Source organism: Agelaius phoeniceus, chromosome 1 (genome assembly GCF_051311805.1).
Source record: "Agelaius phoeniceus isolate bAgePho1 chromosome 1, bAgePho1.hap1, whole genome shotgun sequence".
NCBI lineage: Eukaryota > Metazoa > Chordata > Aves > Passeriformes > Icteridae > Agelaius > Agelaius phoeniceus.
In genome coordinates this window covers 23,915,174-23,939,693 of record NC_135265.1, presented here as the reverse complement: position 1 = coordinate 23,939,693, position 24,520 = coordinate 23,915,174, and the positions used below count along the sequence as shown (strand labels likewise).

Genomic DNA, 24,520 nt, shown 5'->3' with positions numbered 1-24,520 from the left:
CCGCGCCCGCATTGGCCGGCAGTGGGTTGTACCACTGCCCCGGGGGTGACGGGAGCATTACCCCCCGCGCCCGCCCCGGGTAGGCGGGCCCGTGCCCGGGCGGAGCGGGCGCGCAGGGCCGGCCGGCAGTGGCGGCGGCCATGTGGGGCTGTGGCGACCCCGGTGGCGCCGCCGCCGCCGCTACCACTGTCCTGAGCGGGACCCGCGACTGCTTCCTGCACCTGCCGCCCGCGCTGGCCTCGCTCCTCCGCCTGCAGCAGGTACCGGGGCGGCGCCGCTCGGGGCCCGGGCGCAGGGACACCTCAGGCAGGCAGGGAGGATTACGTGAGCGCCCCCCCCGCATTCTGTCACCATGGCGATACCGAGCCCTCCTCCCTCACGACTCAGCCCCCCCCGCAACCGGGACCCCTCACAGGGAGACGTCGGGGAACCCGTCCTTCCCTCCCTTCCTGCCTGGCCCAGTATCGTCATCAATTCCTAATAAAAGGCGGGAGTTTTTCTTCCCCAACGTGGTCTGGCAGTGTGGGCATCTGCGTCTCTATCATCACTCCCTAATTCATACCAGTTTTCCCCGTACCCTGCTAGCATTAAGCGAATAATGTGTAAATGTTTAATTCAGGTGGGAGAAGAGGTGACAAATCCATGCTTTTTGCTGTACCTCCTTTTTGCTGTACACAAATAAAATATGTCACTATAGAAAGTCATTCCCGTCATGCAGAGCCCTGCTGAAGACGCGGGGTCAGCTCCGGGGAGTGCACCTTACAGTATAAATAATATTTCACACGTGGAAACGGGAGCAGAGACACTGTGTGCCTCTTGTGCCATGCTCGCAGAGCTGAGTGCCAGCAGGACAGGGTGGACAAGGGCAGCAATGAGACCAGAAGGATGCGAGCAAAGCTCAGGAGAGCTGGCACAGCCCCCCTGGGCCGAGCAGGCCTCCCTCGCGTGGGTTACCTCCTGCTCTCAAGGCCAAAAAGGGCATTTCACAACAGGAGAACAACATAGGCGTGTAAAACCTGCCCGTTCACCTTTGGGGTAGTCGTAGGAGGTTGGTGGAATTGGAAGAAATGCAGTATTAAATGTGAGCTTCATTTCAGCTGCAGTTTCTGAATGTTTTACAGATCTGCTGTCAAGAGAGAGAAGAAAGGAGTGCAGTTGCTTTGAAGTCTTACAGTGTCATTCTGTTCACTGTTTGTTATGGTGGACTCCTCCTTTTGTTTAACCTGCTAAATTAAAAGATAGGCTCTCAGAAAACTTGATAGAAATAGTATCTTAAATACATCTCATGAATAAAAATGTTTAAAAGGGGATAAATTATTCCATTCCAAAAGCTGAATCTAATTGCAGAAGATATTAGAAAAGTTCTTCAGTTTGACATCAAAATACATGAGCAGTTCTGAAACAGATTGATTAAATCATTTTTGTCTGAGTTAATGTGATTTTTGACTTATTCTAAATATGTCACAGAAGCACTCTTGGAGACCATGTAAATGTTATAATTTTCATGAAATCAAAGTGTACATTTATTTATTTTCCTCATTTGGGAAATGCAAACATGCGGTTACACATTTCTGTAAAATATTTTTTGATACTTATCATGCAGAAGAAAGAAAAAAGAATTAATTTTCCTACTTAAAAATAGTCCATAAAAATGGAAAGCTGTTTAAGAATTTAAACCAGCACTCAGTTCTATGGTGAGAGCTGTGCAAACAAGGTGTAAAATCCAGATAATAGCTTAATTCCTTTGATCTCTCTAATCAAATACAGTTTAGGTTGTCTAGTAGTCATCTCACTTAGATGGTTTTATACCAATTTGTTTTCTTTTCTTAAAACTCATAGGGCCAAGCTGTGAAAATATCCTGTGGTCATCAGCCAGTATTTTTGAGCTGGATGGAAACCAGGCATCGAGGTCACCAGGGTGAAAATATTGCAGAGATTAACAGACATTTGGCAGAGAAACTTGGCATCACAGATGGAGAACAGGTTTGAAGTGCTATCTTAGTTTTCTATTTAAATAAAGATTATATAGGAAGAAAAGTGAAAAGATAATTTTACATGAGTTAGCTATGACCTTGTTTCATGTATTTAGACAGTTTCTTCATTTACCTCTGCTCATAAGAAACATTAACTATCATGAAATATCTCGAATATGAAAAGATTGGCTCATCAAACCATTAACATTTGCCTAAAGAATGTTAGGATAGGCTTCTGGGTAGGTCTTTGCAGGGCTGTAACAACTATCTTCAGTGACATTAATTTTCAGAAAATGCACTTTTAAGCAATTGAAAAACTTGGAATTGGAATATTTGATTTGGAACTCTTGTAATTTTAAAGTAGCTATTGACTTTCTGCATATTCTTGTTTAACCTACTTGGGGTTTAGACTTTCATCCCTTTTTCACCCCTTCACCATATATCCCTTTCTCTTTGAATATTTGTATTCACCTCTTATGCATATATCTGTCTGTTTATCTGTCTACTCTTTGTACATTCATCTCTTACTCCTGAACACTGTTAAACTTCTCATAAATGACTCTTTCATTGAGCAGAAATTAGAGATGCCCAAGAGGCAGACAGAGTTTTCTGACATGGAACTACTAAAATCACAAAATCAAAGGATTTTTTTTTCTATTACTAGGTAGACATTTAACCAAACAAGAATAAAAAAGTACTGCTTTACACAGTGTCATTTTGTAGTATATTCATATTTGCCTATTCTCTTGTATACAAAATTTTGTTCAACATCATAGAAGACATCGAGTGTGACTCAGAGCAGTGTATTATCTTACTTTGTTTACTTTTTAAACATATTTTCTCTGGAAATTATGTGTCTGTTTGCATAAATTTCCAGTTTAGTAGTTGAGAAGCCAGGCATCTACCCTTTTTATTTCTAGCAACTAATAGCCTTCAACAGGAAAGCAATTGACAAAGGAAACCTAAGAAAACCTCACCCAGGTATTGCTGGGAATAATCATCTGTACAGTCAAATAAATACATGATTAAATAATTTCACCATCGTTTTGGATCCAGGAATTACATGTTTGCTGTGTGATCTTCTTTTTGCTGGGCTGGGGAAAAGATATTCCTCTCAATTATCGCTTCAAACTAAGGACATAGAGGATTTCAAAACGGATTGCTACTTTTATAAAAGGTGACCTAACGTAATTCTCTCAGAGAACAGGTAACTAGTTTTATATCAGGAAAAAAATTAGTAACGTTTCTTTGAAAATTAATTGCAAGATGTTGTATTTTTTTTTTTTTTGTCAAATAAAACCTAATGAAACCTTTGGCAAAAATTGACTTTTGAAGTCTGTATTTAATGCATTCTGAAAGACCTAAGCCACAACAGCTTTAACAGTCCTCCTGATTCACATGATACTAAAATTGTTCTGTGGAGATGGGGCTGCTTCCTATGAAACCATTCATTAAGGAGTTGGGCTTGCTTTTCTATTGTACTTTTTTCCTTATTTTCAGCTGGTTCTAAATTTATGCACAAGTGAATTAATTTTTCCAACTTTCTAAAATCCTGGGGACTTAAAAATAAAGATTTAAAAATGGAAAGATGGTGATGTGATCAAGGTGTATTAAAAATGGATTGTTTGTTATCACCTGATAAACTCCTGGTGCTTTTAATATTCACTGCTTATTGATGTCTCTGAGCCTAATGGAATCCATTTCCCATCCATTGAGCATTCATCTGCTTATGAATTACCTGGTGTCTTCAGGATGGTGTGTGTTTCAAGTAGTGAAAACATACAGTGAAGGAGAAGTCAATTTTCTAGTTGAAATAAAGATGGAGGTTTTATATAAAAAATAAGGAGTTAAATATTTTGGTGTTACTTTTGCCAGGTGTTTCTTGAACCCTGTTCCCATGTGTCCTCCTGTCAGCAAGTAGAAGTGGAACCACTCACAGCAGATGATTGGGAAATTCTGGTAATTAAACCCCTTCCATTGTTCGTGTTCTTGTCTTACAGATGGCAGAGATTCTGACTCAAGCAGTTTTTTGCACAATGCCCCATTCCTTTCAGCCTCTTAGGAATACTAAATGTGGTGGAGTTTAGTTGTATTTTATATTTCAAATGGTGTATTAGAGAGAGACATACTTTTTTTTCCTTCAAACAGATGTTAAAAAGGTATGCAGTATTTAATTTATAATGGTGTCACATTTCCCCAGGAACTGCACGCTTCCTCCCTTGAAAGACACCTTCTGGACCAGATTCGAGTGGTGTTTCCAGGAGCCATCTTTCCTGTCTGGGTTGAGCAGCACACCCATGTTTATATCAGAATCGGTAAGCAGCGCTCAAGGCTCTCGGAGCACCTCCAGGAAGCTGCTTTGCAGGGGTAGATGCATTCATTGGCATCTTTTGCTCATACTTAGGTACACTTGTGCCAGCAGCCCCATATGGGAGATTAGAGCCATGCACGGAGCTTCTGGTATGTCCCAAAACACATGGACCTGAGGAGAATATCACCAGCACACCTGCCACAGAAAGTGACATCTTGCTCAAAAATTTTGTGAAAAATAACATGGAACAAGAAGAAACATTAAAGGATCCTTTTGCCAAACAACCTTACTTAAAGCCTGGAGCCCTTGAACAGAGTAAGACTGATGCAAACATGACATTTGGCTCAAATGTTCTTCCAAATATATGGAATTTCATAGGGAACATTTTTGCTAATACATCTGAGCAGAAACAGAAGACTTCATGTGATAACGATGAAATGAGCATCTTCAAAGACAAGCTGCTGAACTTAATTCACATGGATTCCATTTTTAGAGTATGCCAGTCCCAGCCTCCCAGCGTACAGAATGTATCCACCACTCATGAATTTCTGAAACACAATGCTGTTCACGTTTTTCCATGGAATTTAGAATATATTGATTTGGATCCAAATCCTGTAGTATCTTATGGGAAAATTAATGAGCTGCTTTCCCCAAGACAGCGTCATCAAGAAGCAAAACAAAATCTGCCACTTGAAAAGCAAAATCATTTGACTAGTACACAAGACAAAAACCCTCCTAATTCTATTAGCAGCGAAGCATCCAGTGAGGGATCTGTTGTTCAAATTGTTTGGAATGGATTTGAAGACCTAAAGAGTGTCATAGAGTATGGCCATGATGGGGGAGCCCTGCATGTTGGAAGAGTTTGGGTCAGTTTGAGTACACCATATTTTGGGCTATGTATTTTATAATGTTTTGTAGTGGATAGTTGTGAACTGGCTACTTAACATGTGGTGTTGGGCTGTAGACTTTATGCTAATCTCTTGAGTTTACTAGAACCAAATACTGTTTGCTAGAGCTGTGTTTTGTACTCATTCTGGACTATATTACTTACCATCATGCTCCAAGGTGTACAGTGTGCTCTGGGTTTCTGCACTCTGTAGCATTTTTACGCCAAATGAGGAAAATGCTTCAGCATTTCTGAAGGGAATATATGCTTTCTTCACAGTCTGTGGGTAGCCTTTGTATTAATGAGAAAGTGAAAGTACCTATTTACATACATTCAGCACTTTATTATGTGGCTCTTCATCAGTTAACTCTTTGAAATGTGCATTGACCTAGGGGTCATCAAAGGGTAAAGTAATGGGATGGTGTGTCCTAGTGCTGCATAATGTTTGTGAATCCTTTTATACAGTCTTTAAAATATATATTGAAGATGAATATCCATTAACCAGCTTGTATAATTTAAACTGTTCTAGTTTTCATATGCCATTTTGCCAGGTGGCACAATTCTGGATATGGAGGTACTGATGTTTCAGCTTGGTCTGATAGAACTACTGCCTGTTCTTTCCTGAAAGCACATGTGGGATCAACAAAAACAAACAAAATGTGCTTCAAATCACCATTTGACTATTTTGACATAATACAATTCTCACCATTCACTCATTGCTGTGTTAAGAATGAGAACAAGAGCCTGCAGTGGTCTTTGCCATGAAATCTTTTGACAGATGTAAAAATTTTCTGAATGCCAGCTATCATAAAGTCTCTCACAGTTAAGAAATATTTATGACATGTTTTCAAATTGGTGTAAGTTTTAAAATAACACAGATTGAAAAGGAGTTTCCTTAAAGGGGCAAACTGACTAGTATGATTTAGGGAGGCTGCATTTTCTGTCTCTCTGCTGCAGGGGTGCTTAGTTTTGGTCTCTGTAATGCTCTATGTATATTTACTTACCCATGTAAAATAATTTTAATCAACAAATGAAATGAAATTGTTGTTTTTCTCCTATACTAAGAGCATTCTTGCAATGTTGTAAGAATTTCTTCTACTTCTTTTTTGAGCTTTTGAGTTTATTAAGTTAGAAGGTCAGCTGTACTGAGCACTTTTACAAATAGGATAAAAGGTAACTAGAAGTGTGCATGTAAGAGTAAGATTTGGATATTACTGTCAATAATTCTCCTAAGGTTCCATTAGTGAAGAAATTGATGTAGTATTATATATGCAATGTTATACCTAGCTTACTTTCTAATGCTTTTTTTTTTGCTTTTATTTTAAATTTTTCAGATTGCAGATGGCTTGAGGAAAAAACTAAATATTGCAATACATTCAACAGTCCGAGTTAAGTCAGTTGAATCTATTCCTAAAATTCCTGTATCTCTTACACTGCAACCCAAACAGAACTTAGTGAGTTGATGTTACTGGTAACATACTTGTTCATATATTGGGAAACTGATAATGTTGCTCTGGTCAAACTGGGGGTGGGGGGGTGGGAAGGAGGGCATTGTGTTTATTTATTTTAATTTGTTAGATGATGTTCTCTATAGAAATAATTCCAAAGGATTTTTTGGGGGTATAATTCCTTGTTTTTTCTTTTGACTATGTAAATTTAAATTAATATATTGCTATGATCTACTTAAACAGAGCTTATCTAGTATTTGTATTTTGATTAATGTACTGTGAACAGGGTTCTTTTTTTAGGGAAAGGGTGTATGAGAAAGAGAGGGGTGTAGTGAGCACCTGAGATAAGTCTCAGGTCATTATCAGTGCATATCTTCAAACCCTGAGTCTGAGCAGTGCCCTTAGATCTGGGAAGGCAGATAAGTAAAACAAAAATAGAAGTTTTTTGTCACCCTCATATCAGTGTTCTGAAGGAAAATTCTTTAGAGGTGGTCTAACACTCAGCTGTGGCCATAGCAGGGGCTGCACAGATGTTTTCCCTAGAGCAGTTGATAGAAATGGCATTTGTGGGCAAAATGCTGTTTTCTAAATGAATAAAACTCTTCTTCTTCCATCTCTCTGCTGCTGTAAGAGAAACAAATGCCTCATGCATTGGAAGAAAAAACATTTTTACTTACAAATACCTGGTTTTGTTTTATTTACCTGCTTCCTTTTTCCTATTTAGCATAAAGATATGTGCGAAGATGATGTTAAATGTGCATTCAGTTCTTGGCTGCAGGATTCCACTACTGATGATCACCCATGGATAATGACAAGCACAGACTGTGTACATCTGTCTGTTAAAGAAGGCAAGGATAATACTGTCCTGTCTACTGTGAAATTTACTTAGCCAGTATGCCAGTTAATTTCTGTATACACCTTTTAACATAACTGATACCTCTTCACACTGAAAGTGTAAGCTTGAGTTACCCCTTAATAATGATTAATCTTTTTTAGTCTTTAATTTTGGATTATATTGTAGCAATATTCTAATCTGTCTTATCTTGTGAGGAACAAAAACTCAACGTATTTGGAGTTTTAATAGTTGTTCATTGTGTTTTTACAGGAATAGAGGAGTTTGTCCTTAGTGCAGCGCATCCCGTGCACATTGAAGAAAATAAGTCTGAGAATATTTTTATACTGAGTCCCAGTTTGCTGCAAAAGACAAATATACAAGTAAATATCACATAGTATCAGGTATCAAGTAATTTAAATTGTTATACTTGTTTAAAATGTATTGCATTTTGTATATATTTCAGTTTCCCTTTTAAAGTAAATAATGTCAGTCTATTCATAAAGTTATATCTGCATCCTCTATGTCATTTTGTAGGTTGAGGGTCTGCTGAAATTCCAGGCATGCCATGCTTGTCACTGAGTGTCATAGAGTTTGCACATCAAACTCTCAGAAAAATCAGCTGGAAGAGTCAGTACTGTCCATGTTTGAACATTCTTACACTTATTTGTATATGTACCATCCTTATACATAGTTGTTCTCTCCCCTGGTAACTACCTACCACACTCAGCCTGCCTTTTCTCTGGTATAGTTTGTGTGCCTTCTGTTTCTTCCATATTTAATTTCTCAGGAGAATAAATATTTCTATTTAATATGAGAATTACTGCTTCCATTAGTAATTCCAGTTGATCCACTGCCCATTGCTTTAGGGTTATGATTATAGGAGTAGGATAATGTTTTCTTCATTTTTAAACATGCAGTGAATTTTAGTGGGGAATTAAAGGCTATTTCAAATATAACTTACCTGCAAAATTTATAATTGCTGTTAAGAAAATAATAAAATGAGCTTTTTTTTACTAGTACTAAACTATAAGAAGGCTTCTAGAAATTATTCAAGTGACTGAAACGAAGATGAAAGAGTAAAATGCATTTCTTAAGAGCTGTGTCAACTTTCCTGTTCTTACCTGTGACCCTCTGCAACCCCTGTTTGCCTGCCCAGCTTTCCATACTAGCTCCCTGGTGAGCAAGAGGGAAAAATTCATGCCAGGTGCTTTGGCAAGTTACTTTTCACCCAGTCAGATTTCTGATCAATTTCACTATTCTGCCTCATGAGCTCTCCTGCCAGCAGGACGGGGAGAGCTGCATGTAGGGGAGGAGACAGTGGGCTGCACAGTCTGTTATAAACAGCACTTGGCCCAGAATCTAATCTTACATTATTAAATTACTGTCAACACTAGATTGTATTTTGAAAGTAGTTGTATCTCTTCCATTTCTACAATGCACTTTCTTTCAAGCACAGCAAAGCATACATGCAGTGTTATCTTTGCACAAGTCCAGAAATGGCTGGTCACTCTATAGCCTTCTCCTGTAGTTATATTTCATCTAAAGTCCTAACTCTCCTTTGTTGTAGGTTCTTTTACATCCTCTAAGTAGAAAAGCTGATGATGACAAGCAGCCACCTATGCCTGATAGAGACAAGAACCTTCCATATCACAAACTAAGTGATTTAGGGTGAGACATTTTTGTAGGAAAAAACATGGGAGGGAATGGGAATGAGAATTAGAAAAAAATAGCATTGGTGGAAAAGCAGACTTCTTGGAAACTATGCCAGATCTAAGCAAAACTGTGCATCTTTGGCTTGTGTCAGTTTTTGCTATTCTAAGTAGCATGAACAAACTTCTACATAGCAGCAAGGGACAGTGGGGTGGTTTTAGCTGGGGTGTTCAAATATACAAAATTTTTAAGTTGCAGTCTGCCAATGTATGCCCTCCAGTAACTTCCACCTGTTTACTTGTTCAGCTGCATTTAATAGTAAGGATCTCAAAGAACTGTAGTTCCTAAAAGTTTTGTTGCAATCATCAGCTGAGGAGAGAAATGCAGAGTGCTGTGGTCATAAGTACAAGGGAAAACAGCAGTACTGTGTAGCAAATGTGAAGGGATGGGGTAGAGGAGACATGAGAGGCTTGGAGTGTTGTGATAGTGTGCTGTCAGTGCTGGGAAAGGCAACTGAGAATGCAGTCTGTCAGCATTCTAACTCCCCCATAGTGCAAGATTTACTGCCTACAGAGTGTGCACTGATGCTACCCCTAGGTCATTTACTGTTTCCTTTCCCCTACAGAGGAGTGGAAAAATTAGGCACATCTTTATTTGAACACATAAGCCACAGTCTTCTGGGGCGCCCTTTATCTCAAAAGCTGGCTGCTAATGCTGTGGGACTGCGAAGTGGAGGAGTGCTTCTCACAGGAGGAAAGGTACTCACTTCTGCTTTCACCTGCAAACCCTTGCACATTGTTTTCCATGGTTGCAAACTGGTCGACACTAGTTTTCTTTTCATACTTTGCACTGAAGATACTTTGTTCTGAAGAATAAAGAGCAAGCTGAAAAAAAGAGCATTTAACTGAACAGAGATAATTCAGTAAAATATTATCTAACACACACACACACACACTGTGTGCAACCTTCAAACATATTGTGTGTGTGTGTATATATACACGCATAGGTATTGAAGATTGGTACCAATGCAGTTTTAATAGGGGATTAATCTACTTTATATTATGATAAACACCTCTTGTCCTTGAAGTATTTAAAGGAAAATAAGCATGTAATTTCTCTTGTGTTCTAGCATCAAATGGCAGTGGGGTTGATACTGTTATTTGGCTGTTGCCTCTTACAGTGATCCATTTAATACCATATGCCACTGAACCTGAGGAATAAACCCAGTGTGTGTACAGCTTCCCCAGCTTGTTGACTGGTGCATACTGTGACAAAAACACAGAAACACATTGCCTCTGTCAATTTACTTTAGCTCACATTTATTTTTGTAGGGAAGTGGAAAGTCAACATTAGCAAAGGCCATCTGCAAAGAAGCTTTCACTAGACTGGATGCTCATGTAGAAGTAATTGATTGTAAAGCTTTAAGAGGTATGACAATAGTTTATTTTAATCTCAAATCTTTGCTGTACAGTAGAGGCACAGTTATGAAGTTACTGTATTTGGTTTGAATAATTTTTTTAGCATTTTTGCTGTTTTCACAAGGATGTTTGATGCCCCACAATTACTATGTGGTAGAAATAAAAATTCTATGAAATGAATGAAAATACATTTCATGATGATGAAAATACAGCTACTGTAAGTTTATTTCACATTTCCATCAGTTTCTGTCCCACATACCACCAGCAATTCAAACCATGCTTGCCATGCTAATTTCTAATTGCTACAAAATAGGAAGAAGTTGCAAAAATTGAACTGTTTTTTCAGCTGTGCTAGCTAGAACAAATGTTTTGTTAACAAACCGTAAGTGTTAAAGGATACCTGTACTCAGTGAGAGGATAACACAGGCACCAAAGAAGGATCAAATGACCAACTGAAACCTGATTTATGGTGGCATATTTACTAACCTAGTGTATTTGGCATTAGGCATCTAACACTCATGATTAGAGATGATGAGATGACTCCTTAGGCTTTGTGAGTTCAAAATAATTATTTTACGCGAGGATGGAAGAGCACAAAGGAGACATTTTTCTGCTCTTGCATTTCACTGGGTTTTCTAAATAGTCTTGCTGTTACAAGGGCAGAAAATACTCGACTGTTTTCTTACAGAGCCCTTATATTTCCTCACCAACTCTTTTTGCTTAAATCACTACTTAAGCTGGAGCTCCTTGCACCAGAGAAAAGGGGAAAGATTGATGATGAGCTAGGTCCTTTGCAATTCTTCCAATTGCAGAATTCTTTAGTAGCTATTTTAGAATGCTGCTAATATTTCTCTGGTTTTAACTGTCTGGAAATTAGACTTGTAGGCTTCTATAGTGGTTAGTAAAAGATGATTAATATCATTTTAGATTGTGTGGAGCCTTCTAGTACTTGTTTGATTGAAGGTGTGGACTCTCTTCTTTAGTGATTGTTGATTCTGGTTTAATCTTGGTATCTGGATTTATAGATGTGAATTCAAAATAGACAAAATAAAACATTGAACAAGATGTAGTCACTCTGATTTTTTTCCTGATATTTTGTGTCATTCTAATAGTATTTTGTTTTAGGAAAAAGATTAGTAAACATAAGGAAACATGTGGAAGAAGCTTTTTTAGAGGCAGCATGGAGACAACCATCCATTCTTCTGATGGATGATCTTGATCACATTGTCGGAGTACCTTCTACACCAGAGCATGAGAACAGCCCTGAAACTGTTCAGAGCAATAGACTTGCTTATGGTAATACTGTTCTGCCTTTGTCTAGATAGAAATATAATGCAACTTAGAGTTTCTTACCACTTGAGTTGTACTGTCCTACCTGAACAATTCTGTCTGTATCATTATTGCCTCTGGACCATGTGATATTCAGGCAGAGACTCACAAATTATGGTATGTAGGCATTTGTTGATCCCTAGCTGAATCAAAATAATGCACTCTAGATCTTGGAGTAGTCCTTGCCAATGTGCATCCACCACTGCTGCTGGTAATGCCTGTTGTCAGTACCACTGCCAGTGCTTGAGGCTTCTCTGTTCTTTTTCTTATTACTTATACAGCCAAGTAGTTGCAATTGAGTACAAACTGCAGCTAAACCTTTAACTGATCATTTCTGATAAATTGATTTTTTGTTTTCCATAATTATTATTTATAATTACAGTGATACATCAATTTGATACTTACTGATGTTGAGAAGCAGCTCATTTTAGATGAGTACCATCTTCTTTATCATCCTACTTAGTATACATTGTAGAACTTCTGTTCTGTTTTACAATGTAACAAATCACAAATGTTAAAAGCAAGATTATCAGCTGTAGTTTGACATCCTGTATATGGTTCCCTTTTATTCCTGAAAGTCTAGACAATGCTAAGTTGCAAATGAAATCTAAATAACCAAGATTAATAAAGCCATAGCCTTCCATTTCTTAGCACAGTTTGAGGGAGTTAGAATAATTTTTACTGAAATACTTCTGAAAATCAGAAAATCTTACTATAATTTCTTCCTAAAAAATGTGCTAAGTTACATGCAGAATTGTTTGGTTTTCTTACTACTTTTACTTAAAGGTGTAATGCATACAACAGAGCTTTAGAGTTTTAAAGATTTTTTCTTGATTATCTACCTTGCATCCTTAATTTTTTTTTTTACTTTTATGTAATACCTTTCTCCTGGAGTGCTTATTTTCTAGGTTTAAGATCTAGGTTTTTTTCCTATAACTTTTTTTTTTGTTTGCATGGAGGGAGTAATAGCACACAAAAATAGATGCCATTGGTGACATTACAAAGTCAGCTTTTAAAAAGCACTTCTGATGGCATTTTCTTAAAGGAATGTGCTGTCCTAGAGAGAATCACTTTTTCTTTTTTATTTTTTCGTTTAAAAAAACAACTGTAAACATGGGAATAAAAATAATATGTTACAAAGCTGTTGTATTTTGTGTGCACTAATGCTGCCCTCCAGGTTAGGGTTATTTTTGTTCTTTTGCAATTCATGGAGCAATATCTTCTGTGTTTAGTTTTGAAAGATCTGATGAAAGAAGTTATTTCCATGGGAAGTTTGATTGCATTAATTGCCACGAGTCAGTCTGAACATTCCCTTCATCCTTCCCTGGTTTCAGCACAAGGAACTCATGTATTTCAGTGCTTCAAATGTATCCGATCTCCAGATCAGGTAAATTCAAATAAAAATGCTTAAAATGTTGTTTGCCTTCTCAGCAGCCTCAAATACGATGCTGGAACAGCTGCAAAAATAGTAGGTTATACCTGAAGATGAGAAAAAAAATCTGGAAATCTTAGAAGTTCTTTCATGATACTTAAGTACCTCAGAATCTGTCATTATAAAGTTAAAAAAAGTAAGAGTAATCCAGTAAAAACTCAGAGTTGGCACAGTTGGCCCCACTCTTCAGTGGTAAGAGAAGGGTGTATTCAGAGGGTGTTTCAGTTCAACATGAAACAAGTCAGGTTCTCTAACACAGGTGAGATATGCATGTCTCCTTGTTACCTCCAAGGGGATGCTGAAGGAGCAGCTTTGTAAAACATGTAAGTCATCCAGTTAGAGAAATGAAGTTAAATGTGTGGTTTTTCACAGCTCAGTGAAATAAGTATGTCCCTAGCACATGCATTTTAAAATTGGGTGAAATAAGTATGTCCCTAGCACATGCATTTTAAAATTGTTATTAAAACTTAATGTTAATTTGATGGGACAATTTTAGGTTTGTTTCCATATTGATACTATTCCTCTACTTTTGAACATAGTCCAGTTTGAAAAAAAAAATGGATAGAGAGAAGAATGAACAGTATTAACTTTCATGCAGGAGAAAGCAGATACTTTGAATCCCCTAATGACTTATTTGTATTTAGCATGAGTTTTGCTGTCTGTGTGTCTTCAGTCACAGGCCAGCTGTTAAAAGCCACTCAGGAGGGGATGCTGTGTTAGATGCAGTTTAACTTTCTCCCACTTCCTGCAAGTCTGCTTTTATTGTTTTTAATACTAATACTGAAATTAAGGATGAGTCAAGATCTCAAAAGATACCCTATTACTTGAAGTTTTTTTTATCTAGCACAATATATTGCATCTCAAACATATTCTTTGCTCATGGTGACAAAAATAAATGTGTTCTTTTTCCTGTGAAACAGAAAAAAAGGATGTAAAACAGTAGAATCTGGGGAGAGAGGGATGTTTCATTATTAATGTTGAATTTAAAGTAGCTCTGGTGAGGTGAATATTTAAAGTTATAAAATGGGTGAATTTATTGAAGTGCACCTGAAGCACTAGCATTTGTTTATATTTCTTAGGTTTGGTTATTTAAAGGGTTGGTGTTGTACAAATATTTAAGGAAATTTTAGTAAGTCATACCTGTTTTACTCTTTGAATTCCTGAACTCCATATAAAAACTCAATAAAAAACTCCATATAAAAACTCCATATAGTAAACTCAATACACATTTGCTGCACAATTCTGTTTTTCAGAAGCAAAGATATGAAGTGCTGTATTCCATAATAAAGAAGAAACTGAATTCTGATCCAAAGGACTTCTCTGATCTTGACCTCCAGTGTATTGCAAAGGAAACAGAAGGTTTTGTTGCTAGAGATTTTACTATGCTGGTGGATCGTGCCATTCATACCTGTGCTGCTAACCAGAATGCATCAGATAATGGTGGTATGTTGACAACAAAATCTCATAATTCACAGTCTTACTTCTGTTATCCAGAATGCAGAAAGAAACCCCCAGGTTTTATATTTTATGTTTAAAGTTTCTTTAATTGTTGAGTATTGTAAGGAGTTTGTTACTGGCAGCCTGTTTGTTTGGGTTTTTTTCAGGATTTTTTTTTCTTTGTTTTTTTTTAAGCAGATTTGAACCTGTCAACTGTGGATTTTCAAACAGCTCTAAAAGATTTTACTCCATTAGCTCTGAGAAATGTCAACCTTCATAAACCTAAAGACCTTGGCTGGGACAGGATTGGTGGCTTAAAAGATGTGAAGCAAATGCTCAGGGATACCATCCTGTTACCTGCAAAGGTACTAAGTTCCTTTAAATTAGTTACTTGAATTTTGCACATAATGTTAGTAGGGAAGAATTATTTTTTAAGGTTTGGAAAGTGTTGGATAGAAAGATGACAGGCATGATTTTGTAGCTTTCCAAACTTCAACTGTCTTCAGCTACTAGAAAACACTTTCTCCTTCCCCTTCTCTCTTCCAAATACAAAAGGCAATGGCTGAGCTTTGCTACAGAGCAAGTGTTGCTCTACAGTATTAGAGTATTGCCATACTTGCTTGCAGGGCTTGTGATTAGGCTCTGTAAAGACAACATTTCCAGCTGGTTTCTACAGTGCTTTTGCTAGAGGAGTATTTTTTTTTCAGATGAATGCCAATCCATCAGTCTCATTTTACTTTGGCCTTTCTGCCTTGCTTAAAACTTGAATGTTGAGATGAGTCACTGAGCATTGACTCTTCAGAGAAATGACTGAATGGTATATTTGATCATATCATTCAGCAATTAAAACAGGAATTTAGAGCTACTAGTGTATGGAGAATATAAAGCTCTAGTCCATCCCTATTCCGGTCTGTTTCCTCTTGGTAGAAAATCCCCCTTGTTTGTATTTTAGGTACCTGGTACACCTAGGAATCTAGTTCAGGCCCAGGTAAACTAAAAGCAGTCCAAATGAGCTCTTGGGATAATACTGGGAATATAATAAATCAGATGCATTCTCTTTAGACAAAAATCATCACTAGTCAGTGATGTTCCAGTACGTTACAGAATACTTGCTTATTTTAGAATATATCACATTGAAACTCTTTTCCAGTATCCAGAATTATTTGCAAACCTACCCATACGGCAGAGATCAGGAGTTTTGCTGTATGGAGCACCTGGAACAGGAAAAACACTGTTGGCAGGAGTGGTTGCAAGAGAGAGTGGAATGAATTTCATCAGCATCAAGGTAGCAGCAGTTTAAGCTTAATTGATTCATTTTATTAATTGAATGAAATCACTTTACATAATGCTTGAAACTATGTGCTTGTGAGGGCAAAATAGCACAATAAGAAACTCACATATAAGTGAGTCTCTGGATATCCCTCTGGATATCTGATTCCTGGAACTTCACAGTTTTATTACTGAGATTTTTTTTGTATACTTATTCATTAGACAGAATTATAAAATTTAATTAGGTGTTCTTAGTTTCTCTTTTTTTTTTTGTAAAAAGATCCCAGATTTTGATTCCACTGGACAGTGAAATTGAGCAATATATTTTAAACATTTTTAAAATACAGTGTAAACCTTTGCCTTGAGATAATGTAACACGTGTTCTGTTATGGTACAACAATGGAAATTATTACTTTTAAATAAGTTGAAATGCTTGAAAAATTCTGGATTATCTAGACCCCTTGGCTCTTCTGTTCAGAGATGACACTGTCTTGGTTGCAAGAAAATTCAGTCTAGTACACAAAGTATATGCTGATGTTGGATTACACATTACAACTAAGAAACATGTCATGAGTATTGTTTTCTGATTATATCTTTTTAGGGACCAGAACTGCTCAGCAAATACATTGGAGCAAGTGAACAAGCAGTTCGAGATATATTTAACAGGTTTGTTTTGTAAAGATTTGTGATCTATACATTTCACTGGTTGAAGCAAAAATAAATAATTTTGTTGTCTGAGGAGGCATCAGATAAAAGCATCTGAAATAATCAGTTGTGCTGAACCAGATGGGTGTATCTTGGCAGATTCAACCTGGCCATCATTGCTAAAGAACTGCCCATTTTGGCTCCAGTGAGGACTGTGCTTTTGAAGCTGAACTCCAGTTCTCTCCAGCTACAGTGCATTGGTTCACATCATAGAATTATCTTGGAAAACACATCCTGAATTCCTTTCAGATGTTTCCAGAAGATAGTACTCCAGTTGACTGTACTCCATGTAGTAATGCACACTCAATACCTAGGGTCATATTAAACTTGGTATTCAAGTCCTTAATGCCAGTAGTTCTTTTTTACAGATGTGCTCTTACTGGCCCTCAGTGCTCCCTAATACTAACATATCCTACATAGCCTCTGCTTCTCAACTCATCACGTAGCAGTCTTTTTGTTAGCTGTCTGTAAGCCAAGAACTCATCTGCAGGGATTGAATTTTAGAGCTTTCATGTATATTAATATGACAGTTGAGCACTTAGAAATGATAAAGTGAGTGCTAAGTATGTCATAAAAATGAGCAGTGATTCTATTGCAGCCCAGTTTTCAGAACCTCCTAAATTTTACAGAAAGCAGATTTTCTATTCTGTCATTAAATACAACTGTTCTCTGAAGCAAAAAGCAATTACCTTCAATATTTCTAAGCAATTCTACCATTGAATGAAACTTTGACAGAAAAATAAGTATTGCTCATTTTTTTTCCATTTTAGAGCTCAGGCAGCTAAGCCTTGTATTGTTTTCTTTGATGAGTTTGATTCTATTGCTCCTCGCCGAGGCCACGACAACACAGGAGTCACCGACCGAGTGGTTAACCAGCTGTTGACTCAGTTAGATGGTGTGGAAGGCCTGCAAGGTACCAATTCACCTGTGTGCTCCTGTTTATGCAGAAGTTAAGCAGATGCTAATGGCATTTTTCTGCACTTTCCTAAGGAGTTTATGTGCTAGCTGCTACCAGTCGCCCGGATTTGATTGACCCTGCTTTGTTAAGGCCAGGTCGACTGGATAAATGCCTGTACTGTCCACCTCCTGATCAGGTGAGGAAACAAATAATTTCATGTGAGAGGCAAGGAAAAAAACAGACTAAGGGGTTTTATTCTCCTTTTCTTTATATGTAGTAGCATTTCAAACTTGGAAAAAGTGGACTTGATTTCCCAGCTCCAGTTATACAAGAGGATAAATTCACTGATTTTAATGTCAGTGTGTTCGCATAAAACTAGGGAAAGAAAAGGTGTTTAGCACAGTCTTCTGGATCAAGTCATATCCTGTGGATCTAGCTGATTTAAAAAAAAAATAGGGAACTAATTTGCAGAAAGAAACTGGATGCAGTGTAGTGTGTATAAGGTTCTCCACCTTACTTTGAAGTATCAATCCAGTGGATTTGCCATTTGCTTAAACCATAGCCTATCCTCAGAGGTTGTACAATGTGTGTTGCCAATTCCCCATTTTATGAGAAAACATTAGCACTACTTATTTTCAGATTAGTTCATACATTTAATAAATACCACCACATCATTTCATTCTGAAACACATATGATCATCCTGTGCCACCTTCTTTTTTTTCCTTTTTTTAATTTTTTTTTTTTTCTTTCCCCCCGCCCCCTTTTTTTTTTTCTATTTTAAAGTTCTGGTTTAGAGTAAGATCATTCAGATAAACAGAAGCATTTCACTTTCATCATACTTTTCTTTACAAAAGGACATATGAGGAGCAGAGCTCACCTTCATATTTTTATGTATTTCATATATAAAATCCCAGATATTGACTCAATATATTAGAGAAGTATATTCTCTGTATACTACATTTGGTTAAGGTAGTATCTTTCTAGTATTAGGGCAGTATCTTCTTGAAAAAAGATCCTCCCTCCCTCAGAGAGGAAATGGCTGGTGACAGGGCCAAAGCACCATCTAGCAGTCAGGACAAGGAAGATAACAGGTTGCTTTACTGGCTTTTTTTTCCTTTTTTCCAGAATTCACGCTATGAAATCTTAAAAGCTCTCAGTCATTCCCTGTCTTTGGCAAATGATGTGGACTTTCAGGATTTGGCAGCAAAAACAGAACAGTTCACCGGGGCTGACCTAAAAGCTTTATTGTACAATGCCCAATTAGAGGCAATCCATACTAATTTAAATTTGGGTTTAACACAGGTAAATAAAACTAATATAAAAGAAGTCTCTCCTGTTTATTTTTATGTTGATATGTTTGAAAGAGTTAATTGTATCAATGGGGATTTTTAGCTAAATTATATTTTCTTATATTTTTATACAGAGGATTAACATTTTAAAATGTTTGCAGAAAAATACAAGAATAATGTAATGAATTGGTTTAAATACTTCTTAAACACGAGGTTGTTCTCATTTAATGATAGGTATTTATTGTTAAATAGATATATGTAAGCCCAAATGTGTTCATCACTGTTGTGAGGAGGGATTGACAGGAGGGATCCCACACTGAATTTCTTAGGAGCAGGTAGCAAATTCAGTTTTGAGATGGCACATTTTAGATGATGGAGGAAATGGGAAATTTGTGAATTTGGGGGAGTTGTTCCAGCAGATTGGGTTTGACTGAGGTCAGGAGAAAAGTGGCAAGAGGATGGCAATACTGAAATGGCCAACTCTGCCTCATCTTCCAGGTAACAACTGGAAGTACAGGATTCCACCCTTGGTTTGTACCCCTCATGTGACTCACTGGCAGATCCTTCCTCTTTTAGCCTCTGTTCAGCCACCTCTGCTCACGTTTTTAATGCCTCTGGTTCTAGCTGGAAAGGAGCAGGCATGGCCTCCACTACTATGTGGCCAAAGGGAAGGGTTGGGTCAGGGGTGCACAATGAAGGAGACCCTCTTGAATTCTTTTTGCCCTAGCTGTTACCAAGGAATTGGGCTCTGAAGATGTGACTCTTAGTATTGAGAGTGTCTTCCTTAACACTCCCTTCACTTGTAGCATCAGCAAGTAGTTGATACCTCATGATTATCCATTACAGGAAGAGGTTGTTGTCTCAAGCAATGGTGACCAGAGTGGTGTGCACACACCCCAGAGAAAGCACAAGGCAGTCCATTGATGTGCAGGAGGAAAATATTAGAGCTTCAGTGGTACATGTATAATATACAAATAATACCCATTTGCTTGGTAGAGTGTGCTCAGAAATTTTTGACTGATAGAGACCATCAGAGAGGTTTGCAGACACCAGTTTAAAGCATCAGCTCTGATTTCCACATCAGTATTTAAAGTGTATTGGCTATAGACTAAAAACTAGTACAGCAGTTAGGCACTATAAAAGTAGACTCACTTCAGCCTCCTAGAGCATTTTACATAAAATACTAATTTGCTTGGCAGGTAAAGTAGAGACAGAAGTGGTGCAGTTCTATAACACAGCACATGCATGAAATTTCCCAATGCTTGCTGTTACTGAGAGTGTGAGGCAGTAGAAACAATAAAACCTTAAAATTACCTCCTGAAACTATTTTTCTAGCATGAAGACAGAAAGTTCTTAAAGGTATTAGATTTTCTCAGCAAAATATTTAGAAATATACTCCTAGAGAAAGACAGATTACTACTAGAGTCAAAAGTAAATTGATGCTCTCATTTGCACTGTATATCAAATCTTTTAATGTATTTCTGATTGTAGTTTGTCATGAGTTAACTCTTGTAATGTTCTGGTTTTTGTTACAGGATTTTGGATCTAGTTCTGATAGTGACTTCAGTCTCTCTTCCATGGTTTTTCTAAATCACAGCAGTGGCTCAGATGATTCAGCAACAGATGGAGAAGCAGGGCTAGAGCACTCTCTTATTTCTTTAGATATGTCTGACTTGCTTCCTGAAGATCCAAGGTCCAACATGTATCGTCTTTATTTTGGAAGCTCTTATGAATCAGACCTGGGGAATGGAACTCCTTCAGAATTGGTAAATTATTCACTTAATGTTTTGAATTTTCTAAATATTATTAGTTGAGAAGCAGAAAAAACATACCATTTGCCTGGTTCTGTTTATAAATACAATTATATTGCTTTGACCTTCAGACTGTCTTCAGATTATACTTAGTAGTCCACAGTGAGGAAGGGAATGGAAGGACATGATCTGAGAAAATACAATATGGACTTCTCTGCAACCTTGCAGGAGTTTAAAGTCAAAATCACAAAATACTGCTTAATACCCTATAATTAAGCAAATTGCTTTCATGTTAGATTTTACTCTCTGGTCAAGTGCCTTGTTCCCTTCCGAAGTTCTTCCAAACACTAAAATAAGTTCTTGACTTTCTGGTGGTTGGTTTGCTTGGTTTTTTTTTAACTTAGTTTTATTGCTAAAGAGTGACAACCCAGCTTTCAAGAATTAAGTTACAGTCTCAAGAATCAATCAACCTTTTTCGGTTCCCAACAAAACGTGCATTAATAGAATAGTCAGACCATGGAATTGTGAAAAAGAACAGAACTAAACCTTAACTTCTATCATTGTCTTTAAGCAGAATTCCTGATGTTGCATCATGTTGCACATAAAGCAGCATGTTCTCTGGCCAGTTTGCAGGTAGGGATGTGCAGGTTGGCTGCCCAGCACCTGCACAGTGATCAGCTCATCTCTTGGCTGGCAGGTCAGCAGAACAGGGTTTGCTGCCTCTGAGCTCCTTACAGTAAGCACACAATTTCAGAGTTTGTGTGTGATCTGTAGGAAACTCATTATCAAAATTAATTTCAATCTGTTGTAGAACTGTTACTACAAGTAGTAATCAAAGTTCTTAGTCTCTTGTTTTCAAAACTGTCTTGCATTGATTCTTAAAGCCAAAAATAACTTTGACATTAGAGAACTACTGACTGCTAAGGTGCTTTGGTATATTTTATCTTGTGTTATGGGTGATAGTGTTCGATTAATGTAACTTTAAAGACTTAGTTTTCCTCTGACTGTGAAAATTCTTCAGCAAGGATTCTACACAAGGACTTTGACCTCTTGAAGTTGTTGAATTAGAAAGGGACTTACTTATCAAATGCACAGGGAATTTGGAGGTGGTGAATATTTAAATTCCAAAGCTACTTGTCCAGATTTCAGAACCACTGATTTTCCTAAGTAATTAAAGCAATGGACTTTGCAGACTTTTATTCTTTTTCAGATGGGCCATTACAAAAACAGTTACATATTTTCCAGATGTGAAACACTTCATTTTCAAATTTGGCCTTTTGCCCAAACACTTTGGCATATTAACTTAAATCTTTCTGTTCAAAAAATTTCATATGTAATATATTTTAAAGAGAAAGCACTCTTTTTTGCCAGTGGAGGCAAGCTTATATTGAATTGTAGGCTAATTCCTAATAATGGAGTTGCTCCTTTGGGTCCATAATGAGTTAATGTATTTCCTCTTGTGATTAATTTAGAGCTCTTTGTGTTTGTCTGGTCCAAACTCCATGACTTACGACTTCACCAGCATCACTCAGAGAGATGTTGCATCCTCACAGCCTGCAATGCTTAGAACAGCTTCTCAAGAAGGCTCCCTGGAGAACCAGGAGCAGCAAGCAGAGCACCTGAGGACAGAAATCAATGCTAGCAAGGCCAATTACAGAAGCAAGAATGGAGTATGGCACTTTTAAAAATTATTATTTAGTCTTAATGCTTTTCTGTTATTTTTCCACACTTCTTGGTATTTCAGTAAATAACTTCTGCAATAATATTAAATACTGTGTAATGAAAGTAGCAAAGATAAGTGATACTTAATTTGAGGAAAATAAGCCGGATGTTAGCATTCATGTAATTCAACAGTTATTTCTGTTATTTATTAATATGGAGGGGGGAAAGGTGTGACTGTTTTTTAATGCATTTGTCTGCACATGTAATGGGAGGTTCCATAGTTAATGATATTGATGGCACTGTGTTTCTGTAGAAATGTTTCATTGTCTGCTCATGGCTCTTTTCAAGGAGGACAGCACCCTTAATCAGTCAGTGCTTCCCAAGACCACTGTAACTATCACCCAGTCTCACCTGATGACTGCTCTGCAGGGTATGAGACCATCCATTAGTCAGGATGACTGGAAGCATTTTATTGAATTGTAAGTATTTTCTTGTTAATTTTGAATTCAGTGGAGATGTGGTCTTACCACATTCCTTATACATCAGAAACACAATAGTTTAAAATAAATGTGGGGACTGGCAGCAGGTAGCTGATAGCTTTTGACAGCAGTTTTTTAAGAAATATTAAGTTACATAGTGAGAAAGAGAAACTATTTTACCAGTGAATTGTCTTATTCTTGTAGGACCTAGAAATAACAGACTAGGACTCCCTAATATTATGTTAAGAGCTATAACAGTACAAAGAGGATCTTTAGGTTCTAGGTCTTTCCTGCTTCCACTTAGTAGTAGCTCCTTGTATTTTCAAATGGCTGGAGTTTGGCCCTCTGTAGTGATCTTTGTAGCTGCTATGTTTGGGAAAGGCAATAATCTGTAGAAGTACAAACATACTAAAAAGGAGAATGTGTCTCCTTGGACTTGGAGACCAAAAGCTGGGAAAAAAACCAAAGGAAGCAGGGCAGAGAGTTCTCTGAATTAGGTGTGTGGGTGATAACTCTCCAGGTCCCCAGGTCTGAGGAGACAGGTATTTTTCATTTACTTGAACATCTGGAGTTCTGTGGTGCATTAATATGCATCTGAAGAGGCAGACACAAAACCCCACATTTCACAATGCTAATGTCTTTTTTTTGTTTCCAGGTATGATAATTTTCAGAATCCCAAGAAGAGGAAAGTACAGATTGGCGCAACATTCAGACCAGGACAAAAAATTACTCTAGCTTAGTGATTTGTATTTGCTTGTAATTGCTAAACTGTAACTGGAAATGACAGATGTGATTAAATCAGATTATTTATATTCATATAGATTTATTAATGCAGCAGTTGAAGATAAGTTTCTTTTAAACTAATATGCTGTAAAATTATGTCACATTTTATTTTGAAGAAAATTGTTCTCCTTTAGATTGATATTAAATTTTTTGAGAGAACATTGATTATGTTCCTTCCACTTGTTTATCATATAAACTTTTAAATTTTGTTTTTTATCATTTACTTGCAACAATCTAACAATGATTTCCTGTCCCTGCTTACTCCCTCACAACAAATAGAAACTGGTCAAATAGACTGTAATATTAATGGGGGATATGTTTTTAAAATAGTCTATAAAGCCATTCTCCAAGGGGCTTTGGAGGGCTTAGAGGAGGGTGGTACTTCATATGTATATTAGCAAGCAAATAGACTCATATTTCCAGAATATAGCAGGAAAACCAGACCAAGATACTTGCATCTTGTTTTCTGCCACTGTTTGTTAATCAGAAGAATATCAAATTGCATTTCACAGCACCTGCACCTTCTTACCCCTACTTTTATTTCCAAGAGACCACTAAAAATGTTTTGGATACTTGGAAGCTTTGTAATGTTACATCTGAAATTATTCACAATTCTTGTCTTCCATGGAGATTGTTAGAGAGTTGTGTTCCTTAACTGATACGCAGATAACCAGGTCTTAACACAAGGAGGAAAGAAAACTAGGGATGTTTCCCATTAGTCTGTTTGACTCTTTCACAGCATTTTGCTTCCCCTTCAAAATAGTCTTCATCTCTAAGCCAAAGAAATACTATATTATCATCAGTTTGAATACTTGCATTTGAAACTTCAGCCCAGGTAATTTATTGATTAGTTCCTGCAGTTTCTCAGGTATCAATAGGAGTTTTCACTTACTCTTTCACCTACTGGCTTTGATTTTCAGTCAAGGGTTCTTTCCTTCATCCAAAACCTCTATAAGAAGGTGGT

The 24,520-nt window shown here is 37.3% G+C and overlaps 1 protein-coding gene across 1 annotated transcript; it reads left to right on the top strand.

Annotated features, from left to right (window-relative positions):
- Window positions 1-60: 60 nt before the first annotated feature.
- Window positions 61-23,775, top strand: PEX1 (peroxisomal biogenesis factor 1). The gene is made up of 24 exons (XM_054639017.2): window positions 61-260; window positions 1,840-1,983; window positions 3,849-3,932; window positions 4,174-4,288; window positions 4,378-5,150; window positions 6,505-6,624; window positions 7,343-7,466; window positions 7,724-7,833; window positions 9,021-9,121; window positions 9,729-9,861; window positions 10,435-10,531; window positions 11,647-11,817; window positions 13,083-13,237; window positions 14,536-14,725; window positions 14,918-15,084; window positions 15,870-16,004; window positions 16,590-16,654; window positions 17,464-17,606; window positions 17,684-17,787; window positions 18,718-18,894; window positions 20,417-20,647; window positions 22,105-22,302; window positions 22,643-22,773; window positions 23,429-23,775. Exons 1-24 carry the CDS (start codon window positions 141-143, stop codon window positions 23,511-23,513), a joined length of 3,873 nt encoding a protein of 1,290 aa, XP_054494992.2. The 5' UTR covers window positions 61-140; the 3' UTR covers window positions 23,514-23,775.
- The last annotated feature ends 745 nt before the right edge of the window (window positions 23,776-24,520 follow it).

Excerpts from the sequence above, each read along its gene's own strand:
- PEX1 (XM_054639017.2), top strand. The coding sequence starts at position 141 with ATGTGGGGCTGTGGCGACCCCGGTGGCGCCGCCGCCGCCGCTACCACT. Across the intron at positions 10,532-11,646 it reads TGATTGTAAAGCTTTAAGAG|GAAAAAGATTAGTAAACATA; the intron begins GTATGACAATAG and ends ATTTTGTTTTAG. Across the intron at positions 17,607-17,683 it reads TGGTGTGGAAGGCCTGCAAG|GAGTTTATGTGCTAGCTGCT; the intron begins GTACCAATTCAC and ends CACTTTCCTAAG.